The 11629-nt window shown below is 36.1% G+C and overlaps 1 protein-coding gene across 5 annotated transcripts in view; it reads right to left on the bottom strand.

Moving 5' to 3' along the window:
• The window catches only part of CDK19 (cyclin dependent kinase 19), a 246541-nt gene that overhangs the window by 15138 nt on the left and 219774 nt on the right, over nt 1-11629 (bottom strand). For all 5 annotated transcript variants that reach the window (XM_037843951.1, XM_037843950.1, XM_037843955.1 and 2 more), the window contains 6 exons: nt 10466-10609; nt 10262-10331; nt 5195-5267; nt 4632-4729; nt 3811-3889; nt 2854-3117 (listed from right to left, as the gene is read on the bottom strand). In XM_037843951.1, coding sequence (XP_037699879.1) covers nt 2854-3117; nt 3811-3889; nt 4632-4729; nt 5195-5267; nt 10262-10331; nt 10466-10609 — 728 coding nt within the window. The remainder of the gene's footprint in view (nt 1-2853; nt 3118-3810; nt 3890-4631; nt 4730-5194; nt 5268-10261; nt 10332-10465; nt 10610-11629) is intronic.

Below are 11629 nucleotides of genomic sequence, written 5' to 3'. Positions count from 1 at the left end.
TGATAAGTGTTAATAAATATTGGTATTAGTAAGTATTTATAAGAGCGTAACATATGTTCTTTATACCGACTGATTCTGAGGTGCAATTTAACCCTCTGCATAATGGAGATCTGCAAAATAATAATCAATTTGGCACACGGAATTAATGGTATTCCTAATGTATACTGACCTGCTGTTAAGTTTCTCATTATAAATAACACAAAGCTGTGATTAAGAAATCATTATTTTTAGAAAAAGAGTTTTCAGAGGTAGAGAGTGGCAGGCATCAGCAGCATCACCTGAGAGACGAAGCAAGGCAAGGCTGGGTGAGGGGTGGCTGCAGTAAGTGTGTTTTATAAGCTTTAGGTAATATTTAGAGGAAAACAATTTTCATATATGACTGACCTCAAGAGAAGGCAAAGACAAAAGTATTTCAATTCAATATGTTTTTATCGCTTTAAATGAGACATATTCACCATCAGAGTACCAAAGTTAAATATGAAAAAATATGTAAAAGAGAAATGCATCTATAGAATAAGAACAGGGTGCTGGTTAAACATAAACATAGCTGGAACTAGTATCTTTGGCTACACTCAGAAGGTTAGGTATTTCTTGAGCAAAGTGGGAGCAAATGTACGTAATAAAGTTACTACTTGGAGTTAAAAATGTAATGACCTTGAGGTGGTACTGGGGGTGTAAGGAAGGACTGAAGTGCACAAAGGCTGCCAAACTAGATTTGCAACATCTGGTCTAAGACAATAGACAATAGTGTAATAAAATAGTCTTGGTTAAAAACAACTGGGCTATGCTCCTTCCTAAGTTACATAACTCTGACAAGCTGTGTTGGTGGAAGAAGCCTTTCAAAATTCCAAATTTTAACTACATGTTTTATTTTGAAGTTTGTTATGAATAATGTTTCCACTCACAAGGCTTGAGTGGCAATTTTGCTATAAAATATCACATAGACATAACAAGAATCTAAGGTGCTGTAGTGTATCTTTTCTAATAACATAGTTTTTTAAGACAGAAAAAAATGCCAATGTCCTTATTTTAATTGTATTTAATTGTACTTGCTTACAGTTCACTGACAAAACAGCACAAAGCCTTAAAATTCTACTAAATGGAACCCACCAAAAAAAAAAAAAAAAAAAAAAAAAAAGACAGAAGAGCTCCTTAACAGAAAAGTTAAATCCGGCCTTGAATAAATTGAGGTAAAAGTAACTCAGGGAGAATCAACTACATGAAAATAAAATATATTAGCATTATGAAAGATGGCTATTAATTTTTCATTTTGAAATGTGTTCATGATGATACTGAAATCCAAATATAAGGATGTTTTATTCCTGAAAGGGCCCACTAGAACTAAGAAATATGAGGGAAAAAGAAGATAATGGTAAGATTAATGCTTTATAATTGTTAAGCTATGATTACTTTTTCTGGGAGGAGGGAGATGTTTTTAGTTTTGTTTTATAAACAAAGAGCTAGCACATTGTTTCTTTAGTTGGGTAGATGTCATAGACAATACATTCAAGGAAGATCACTTAGTACAACTTGATAAAGCCTCTATCATTTGTATGCTGGTGGAAGCATTAGCCGTACATTTTCAGGCTGTATTTCCAGATCAGACCTGGCGGGTTTAAGCGGACTCAGCAAGAGTGGGGAACCCTGGCCAAATTTTCTTTCGTGGGTGGCTCCAGTAGAGCTGCTGGTTAGGCATCTCACTTTCAGGGATACAATGAGGCAAAAGGGGGTTATGATTACTTTCACTTTAGCAGATTAGCAAAAAATGGCTTTTCAATACTAGATAAAGAACAAACAGGTTGATAATGCAAGACTTGCAAATCATGTGCAATGGGTCTCTCCAACCGCCCACCCCACCTCATGCTAGTCTTTCCAACTAAATAGCTCAGGTATCTATCCATTTCAAGGTATGCTGTAAGAATTATTCTTAGGCAGATAGCACAGTAAGGTCAAAAAAAAAAAAAAAAAAAGCATTTTGAAGAACTCTTGAGTTTGAAAGAACAGGGAGAAATGCAATATTTAAGTAATCTGTCTATGATTAACTATAATCAGGCTACTATAATATAACCAGAGGCACAAAGATGAGCCAGTATATAGTAAGGTTTGTTGCTTGTATTATAGTGATGAATTAATATTAAGGTTTGGAATAAAACTGAATTTATAACAAAATTCAAATATGCTCATTACTACTACCCAAACAGCAAGATGTTTTCAGTGTATCAAAACTAAAGCCTTACACTGTTTGGGGTCATGAAAATGAACTTTTCAGAGAGGAAGTGTGTAAAAACAGATTAGTTTAAGATATTCAAAATGTGAAACCAGTTTAGGCAGCTCTTTATTAGGTTGTTTATGTTTCTCTTTATTCCAGCTCCTCATCTCTGAGAGTTTATGGCTTCCTTGCCTGAAGTTTTGTTTTCTATTTTGTCCATCCTAAATGCCAGTTCTCTGAGGGATTATGGTTCTAATCATATAATCCACTAAGCATCTCAAGAGACTCCTTCTTTTATCTTTCATGTAAAATTCCCTTCTTCTTTAGTCTTTTCTTAGCCTGTTACTCTCTTAAAAATGTTTTCTTTTTTTGTTCTTACAAGATTCCCTACTGTTTTCACAATGGCTATCTTTACTTCTCTCTCCAAATACCAATCTTCAGCCTTTTATTTTTATTTCCTGAATTAGTAGTACAATTGTAGCTTTCTCTCTTAATACCAACAAGTATTTTCTAGTCTCAAAATGATTTCTAATGAGATAATTATTTCCCAGAAGTCACATTTTACCCCTTCTTATCCAGCCTTTCTCTTCTCTACCTATGCAGCTCCCTATGGATTGTTTCCTCCCCTTGAAAGCACAGCATACCTGATAATCTGACTGCATGACAGGACCCCCGGAGCTTGCGCCTGAGGGCCCCAGACGCGGTTTCTTGCTGGGAGGCACCTGGTTGAGGCCCGCGTCCTGGCTGTGCTGCAGCCCCGCGCCCGCGCCCGCCGCCCCCGCCGCTCCCGCAGTCCCGTTGGTCTGCGCGCTGTTCTGCTGCGGGGGCTGTGGCGCTGCTGGAGGGGCTGCGGCCTGCTGCGGCGCGGCTGTCGGCTGCTGATGTTGGTTCTGCTGCTGTGGCTGGTTCTTTTAAGGGGGAAAAAAGCACGCTTGGCATGAAACTGAGTTTCCAGTAAATTTCATTATTTGATATGCACATGTGACTGCTGACAAACCTGGGGAGCTATGTGGGACACGAAAGTGACTGGAGCATCCCCCCCTCCCCCCAAGGTCAAAGAATAGAACCTGAGTACCTCTCATTCCCCTAAGTTCATTTAGCTGGCACAGTAATCCTCCAAATCAGTCACCGACATCCCACCGAAGGCCAGAAGGCACTCAGGAAATAGCTTTGCAGTCTTTAAAACAGCTATAAATAAAGTCTTTTCGTTGCAATTTTGGGCAAGTAGAGGACGGTGGGGAGGGGGCTGATAACAGCCAGCTAAGATAAAAGAACAGACTGATGCTCTGCTAAGCCAGCCTGCCTGAACTGATACTACCGAGGCTGAACAAAGAGAAGAGCAAGAATTAGGAATCAGGGATACAGCGGGCTATAAAAAAACCAGGAAATTCATCAGGAAGTTCATTTATCTGCAAGCTTATTATATTCCATATTTCAAGGTACACCTACAATCCTTAAACTTCCACAGAAACTAAAGTAAAAACATAATTAAATTAACAGGCAGCTAAATATATAGGAATTATTAAATTATACTTCCCCAAATTCTCTTTTTTGCCTCCCTTCCTCTCTGCAAAGGGCAAAGTGTAGTACACAGTTTATACCTTGTCACCTTTCTCTTCAGGTTCATCTTCATTAAGGAATTCTCGTTTGGGGTATGGAATCTGGCAGCCAGCAAATACACTAAAAATAATTGTTTAAAAAAGAAAAAAGAATAGGTGTCATGTCCTAAAATACTGACCTTGTTAATTTAAAATTCCACTTTTTATTTTACTAACAGATTTATGCTCTCCCTCTCCTCATGTATGGCTAGTGTTTGCTGGATGTCTCCCAACACAACTTAAGCAATAAGAAGAATTAGTTTTCTGAAATTTTACATAATTGCCACTTTCAATAACAAATTTTAACAGCTGTTAGGTAGTTGACATATATGACATGGACGTTTCTCCAAACTAACTTCCTCAATACCAAAAACAACTGAAGTTATATTTGTTTCTAAAATGAAAATAAAAATAACTTTTTTTCCTCTAAGAAAAGTTGTACTTCTAATAAACCCAAGCACAAATTATACACTTGAGTGTAGTAAGGATAAAGATAGAGAGTTTTTCTGTTTCAGTGGACACCATGGAAAACAGAATTTTTCAGTTCTTTCCTGGTTTGGTTTAATCTCTGATCTGGCTGATGGATCCCAGCTTTTATCTGTAAAATTGATTAATGGTCATTCCTAAAACAGTTGTTCTCATTCACACCTCTCTACAGCTTTGCTGTTTCTAAATACAGGTCTTTATTCTTTGGTAGTTTTTCTCTGAGGTAGCATCAATGAAGAGAGTAAAAATACTGTAGTAACAAGTGCTTCTTTTGCTTTTACCTGCCATCCTACATCCTCAACCTTTAGTAAAGGACACAGAAAAGATAGAATACATACTCTAATGTCGGCAAGGGATCCTCCTGAAAATAGGGATCCTGCAGAGCCTGCTCTGAGGTAATTCTCTTGGTTGGATCCATAGTAAGGAGTTTCTGCAGCTAGAGTAATACACAAGAAACTGATAGCACACGAACAACGTTCTGACTTATGCATTGACGTCCAACAGGATTAACTTCAAATACATTTTGTATAGCTCACTGCATGACTGGTACACTAAACATATTTATGCAAAACTGGCAGAAATCATCCACATTAAAGCCCTTTTTAGAATTTATTTTTTTCTGCTGGTAAATCATTTAAAAAAAATTCAGGCTAGAAGTTAAGGGTGTCATCTCAACAGAAAAATATTTAATTTTGCTTCAGCATCAGAGCACCAATTTTTAAGTATGATTATGAAGTATTTTAAGAGATAATAGAGGAACCCCCTGTACCCACCCTCCAGTATTATTCTAAATATACTTCTAATGAGGAGGAATAGCTGGGATGATTCCATGGTAAATGGGATGAGGGGAGGGAGGGCTGTGCTAAGATCAGCCTTCACAGATTGGGAGAGATGCACCTACCAAGAGGAACACTTTGCTGTCAGGCTTGACCTTGTGTTTCTCCATGTACTTTATGAGGCTACTGTTGGCATACCTGCAGGGACACGGACAATCACACGTCATTGGGAATACTCACACAATTTGTATTTCTAAATGAAAAGCTCCAAGACTGGTTTTCCTATAAGGCATGTGTGTTTAAGCCACTGTTTTCTCTGATTAAAAAGGAACACCTTCCTCAATGGCTAATGTGTGAATGAACAGGAACTGTTACACACTGCATGTAAGCGTTCATATTGTTACAATTACTTTGGAAAATAAATTTGCATTAACCATTAGAGTTGAAAGTTAAAAAAACTGGAAACAACACAAATGTTCATCAACTGAAGAATGGATAAATAAATTTTAAATATTCCCAGGATGAAAAGTTACACAATAGGAAAAATGAACTATAGTTACATACATAAGGGTTGAGTGGGAAAACAAGATCCTGCAGAAAATACACAGTTATGATACCATTTATATAAAGTTCAAAGACATATTAAACTGGACAATAATTTATTTAGAGATATATACATATGTTTTAAAACTGTAATGAAAAGTGGAAATGACAAACACAAATTCAGAATAATGGTTAGCCTTTAGGATGGATGTGGTAAGGGAGGGGGAACCCCCAGGGTACTTCAGTGATCTTAGTAATGTTTTGTTTCTTAGGTTGAGGGGTGAGTAGATGGGTATTCATTTTATTATTCTAAATATACTACAAATATTATATTTTTACCATATATATTCTCTCTTGTATAAGAAATATTTCAAATCAGAAGGGTCAAAAAATAATATGTGCATTATAGAAAACTTAGAGAATACAGAAAAGTATAAAGAAGAAAATTAAAATCACTTATAATCAAACCAGTCAGTGATAAATAACCACTGTCAAGATTTTGATAATTTCTTTTTGGAAATATATATGATACACACAAACACAGAGGATTTTTTAAAAAATGAAATCAGGATCATACTATATAAATAGTCCTGCAGCCTTTTTTACTTGATCGTCTTCCATAAACATGTTCCCCGTCAAATACTTTTTATTTTTAGTGGCTGTATATCTTCTAGTGTTACTTACATTGTTTGTTTCATAATGACTGAAATGAGGACCCTTGTAGGTCCCTGCAAATGTGGGGTACACTGTAAGGAGGCAATACTGCATAGCAGGCTAGAATCAGAGGCCCCTACTGGACCCTGACTCCGTCATTTACCAGCTGTGTAGTCTTGAAATAGCTGGTTAACCTCTATGTAAGCCTTTACTTCCATATTTGAAAAATGGGGATAACAGTTATATTTACCTCATAGAGTGGTTATGAGAGGCATATGGGAAAATGTAGGCAAAAGGCTTAGCACCATGTCTAGCACATGGTAACTACCCAGTTAGCTGTTTGTGGCCACTCTGATTACTTCTACAGGATAAATTCCTGAAATTATCAGGTTGAAGAGTATGCACATTTTAAAGCCTTAATGTTTTCTAGAACCTTGCTTCCATCAACATGGCCCTCAGACCAGCAGCATGGGCATCACCTGAGAGCCTGTTAGAAATGAAGATTCTCAGGTCCCAGCCTAGATTCTAAACTAGAATCTGCATTTTAACAAGGTCACAGATGATTTCTAGGTATACTGGAGTTTGAGAATTACTCATTCTCACCATAGCATATCAGTAAGAGTGCCCATTTTATTGTACTCTTGTCAACACTAGGTATTTTCATTTAAAAAAAAAAAGGAAACCCAAAACACTCCTTCAATATCAGGGAACATTTTATTGGTGAAGTAGCCACTGGGTGTGGTGGTCATGGAAGAAACCTAAGGGTTCAGGTAGAAATAGTTTGTTTACATGTCTTTGTTCTTTATATTGAATCAACTTTTTACTTGGTGTTATCGGCTGAATTGTGTCCCACCAAAATATAAGTTGAAGTCCTAATCCCCAGTACCTCAGAAGTGACCTTATTTGGCAACAGGATCATTACAGATGGAATTGGGCAAGCTAAAATGAGGTCATACTGGAGTGACTGGGTCCTTAATCCAATATGACTGGTGTCCCTATAAGGAGAGGAGAGGAGATGCAGACAAAGGGCGACTGCCATATGACGACTGAGGCTGAGTGCTGGCCACACCAGAAGCCAGGGGCATGGAACTGAATCTTCCCCACAGATTTTAGAGGGAGCATGGCCCTTCTGGCACCTTGATTTTGGACTTCTAGCCTCCAGAACTGTAAGACAATAAATCTGTTTTTTTACTGATACTGATAAAGTATATGGTACTTTGTTAGAGCAGCCCTAGGAAACTATGACACGGGCTACTCCAGACATTAGGTTATTCGTTTCTATCTAATATATAAAAAAAGTCTTGACTCTGTGATGTCTTATGCTCAATACTCATTTTGGATTCTTCTTATATTTCCTAGTATTAAAGTTAAGCTGAATTTTATATCGCTTTCTGAATTATCCTCTTCCATGATTGCTATAGTTTAGGAGATGAACAGTTTTCAAAGCAATTTAAATTCTTTACATACTTTATGAAGCATTTTATGTTTTATTTTATGTTTGAACAAATTCAATTTTTTAAAGTTAACTCTATGATTTCCTTTTAATTCTATTTTCATCTAACTTCTAATGAGGTAATCAGAGTCGACATTTTAGAAAGATTACAGAAACTTCTATTATTATCCATCCCAATTCATTCTGAGAGTAATTTGTTTTTGATTCTTTTTTTTATCTGATATTAATGAAAACAAATTATTAACCTTTTGCATTTTAGGTCATTTGAAATAGCATTTTCTGGTATTTTTTTCTTCATTATATTTTACGTAATGACTTTACGTATTGCGTTTTAGGTTTCTAGATAGCTTTAGATTTAGGTAGTTTTTATTAAATCCCTGTTTATATTAGTTGCTTGCTTTTATGTGGATAAAACCGTTTGCTTGGAAAGTATGGGCTCTTATCTGTGGACTTTTCCTATTATTTTTCTAATTGAATTTCATTTATCTTTTAAATTTTCTCTCCTATTTCTGGTTATTGTAAATACTATCATTTTAGAATTCTCTGGTAAAAATTACCATGTAATCTTTAAGTGCTAAGTTAAATGTTAAGTGCCTTCATTAATTTTCTACGTCTTTTACATTACTGGAATGTCTTCAATTACTTGAACCACTTTCATCCAGTACCCACTTGACAAGTAATTTCTGAGCATGTACTATGTGCCAGACCCTGGGGATACAATGGGGTAAGGTAGACATGATCCATACTATCCAAAGGGAAAGAGAGAGAGAGATGAGTATCCAAGAACTAACTGTATTGCAAAGTGATCAGCACTGAAAGCAGCAGCACAGGATGTGACAGGACTTGCAGAGAGGGAGGACATAACTCATACTAGAAGGTCAGGGGAGGCCCATCAGGGAAGTGATGCCTAGGCCTAGTCCTAAAGGATAGCAGGAATTAACCTGATGAAGGGGGTGGGAAGAAAGTATATTCTGGACTGAGGGAACAGCATGTGTAAAAATCTAGAGGTCAAAGAAAGCTCAGACTATTTGAGGTACTTAAAGAAATCCATGATGTCTGGGATATAGAATACAAAATGTGAAGTGGTCAGGAGGTGAACCTGGAGAAGTAGCAGCCCAGGCTTCATAAGCCCTATTAAGGAACTGAGAGCAATTGTGAATTCAGAGCCACCAGGTAAATGACATGATCAGATGTGCACTTGCCGATGACTGCAGCTTGACAGTGAGCTGAACTGAAGAGTGGAGGTAGAACCACCACTGAGGAATCACTGCAGGATTCTAGTTGAGATACGGTGGTGGTCTGGACGACAACAGTGGCAGGGTAGATGAAGGAAATAGGAAGATTCAAAGGATACTTGGAAGAAACAACTGACTAGATTTAGCAATTGTTTGGACACCAGGAGTAAGATGGGAGAGTGAGACAGAAGAAGGATCAGGATTAACTCCCAGGTCTTTAGCTTGAGCAATTAGGTGAATCATGGGACCATTTCCAAGACAGGAAATACAGTTGGAGGAGAGGTTTAGGGGAATAGATGGTAAGTTCTGTTTTGGACATTTGATTTGAAGTATTTTTGGGTATTCAAGTTGGAATTACGTAAGACACTTAGATATATAGGTCTGAAACTTGGGAAAGAGATCTGAGCAGGATATGTAGCTTAGGAGTTATCAGTATAACTGATATAACTCCCCATTCAAAATCGAGGAGACTGACCAGAAAAATGTCAAGAGTGAGAGAAGAGCCCAGGACAGAACCCTGAGCAATACCACTGCTATCCTTAATTAAGAGATGGACAGAAACAAAAGACCCTTCCAAGGACAGTATGAAAGAGAGGTCAGCAATTCTGGTGGCTCTCTCTATTTTTATTTTTTAAGGGGTGTGGCTTTCGTCCTAAGGCCATCCTGCCCTGAAATTCTCCTGTTAAGCTGCCCAAAGGGAACCTCTTCTACCTTTTGCTCTAGGTGTACACATTTATAACAAATTTCTATCATGCTATCACCTTTACCCTCCTCTCATTTCGACTCAATGTACATGTTTCCAGTTTATTTTCCTCACATCCCAGGCCCATGTGTTCTTCCTCTACCATCCTTCTGCTTTTCTAGTCCACCATTTTAGTTACCAGTCATGACTCAGATAAAGATAAAAACACAGCTGGGAAGGTGCTGGTAGTGGGGTGGTGTATGGGAATCCTCTATTTTATGTATGACTGTTCTGTAATCCAACAACTTCTCTAATAAAAACCTTTTTTAACTAAAAAATTTTAAAAAATCAGAGCTATGGCCTTAAACTAAGACCTTTATCATGGTAAAACAGAATAGACATTTAAACTACCTATTGACCCTTAAATTCTTACAAGTTTAAAAATACTACAACCAAAACCTGACATACACATTAACAGTACCTAGAATATCTTCTTTAAATCATAGGCATAATTTATGTACTAAAATCTAAGTTTCTGGCTTTAATAATAATCTATATCTGGCTTTTTAAAAGATTAAACATTTCCATTGAAGTTACATCCTATATGTAATTTGGAATTACTTACGTTGTTCTTCTAAAGTCTTTCTGAAGTGTGGGGTACTCTGGCATCTTTCTAATATCTTCCCAGTCTTTATCTTACAAAAAAATATTGAATATTGTTACAGGAAATAATGTTACTTTTATTAAAATCACCTAATTGCTTAAAATATTCAAAAATATACAAAATATACTTAAAATATACTTGATTTAGAAAAGGAAAATGAACTACCTGCAGGAAATCCCATGACACTAAATATCCGATCTAGTTGATCATGATGAAAGGGATTGCTTGTTTTTATATCTTCCTGACGACAGTGAAAAATAGGTTCTGAAGTCAACAATTCAGCAAATATGCAACCTATTGCCCATATATCTATGAAAGAAGAAAATCAAGTTTTTGTACATATTTATTATATTTCCTTGGTTATAATTCCTGGGTATCTGATCACAACCTACATATAAAAATATTTTTTAGGGAAGCAATATACAAAGCACAATAAGTGTATTAAGAAGAAGAAGAAAAAAAAAATACATATATATATATGACATGGAAGAGCAGAATCACCACACAGATTGAAAGCCAAATAAAAAATGTTTACCTGTAAATTTCTTGACAAAGTTAGCTTGCAAAACTCAATTTAGTAACCAATGAATTCCTTAGATTTAGGCAAAAGCCTTTCTAACCACTATTAATAATTTAATCATTGAAGCATGCAACTGAAAATCAAATACAGGACATAATAATCAAGATCTGATGAATGGAAACAAAAACATCATCAGAGATGGTGATAGAATTCCTTTTAAAGGCAATCAAATGCATAATGATAGAGAACAACTTATGAGTTTCTGAGTATAGACAGTACAAACCATATAAAAGGATTTGGAGAAACTCAACTTTTGTCTGAAAGACTACCAACTTCAGTTTTTTCAGCAAATTTTAAGGTCTAAGAGCTGATAAATAATACACTGCATGAAACCATAGAGACAGGGCTTATCTAAACACATTCACTTAGATGTGGCCCTCCCAACCCCCAGAATAAAGTTAAGCACCTTTGAAAGTTTTATTAACTATATACTCACTAGTTATAGACTATTTTATTTGAATTTTATACATCGAAAGACTGTAATTATATTGAGACTATAATATTTTATCCACAATGCATTGCCAAAGTACAAATGAATTAATTTTTGTGAAATACATAGTCACACTTGCCCATTTAAATAAATGCTGTTTAGTAAGTATTTTTTTAAAAAAGATAATAGTGGAAGGACTATGGATACAATCATAAAAAGTACAGTGTTTAGTGGCCTATAAAATATTAAGAATCATATCCTGTAAACAAGCTAAATAAGAAAAATGCTTAATTATATCCATTAGCTAGAGTTAGTGTGC

Source organism: Choloepus didactylus, chromosome 7 (genome assembly GCF_015220235.1).
Source record: "Choloepus didactylus isolate mChoDid1 chromosome 7, mChoDid1.pri, whole genome shotgun sequence".
Lineage (NCBI taxonomy): Eukaryota > Metazoa > Chordata > Mammalia > Pilosa > Megalonychidae > Choloepus > Choloepus didactylus.
This window is presented reverse-complemented; position numbering and strand designations above follow the sequence as displayed.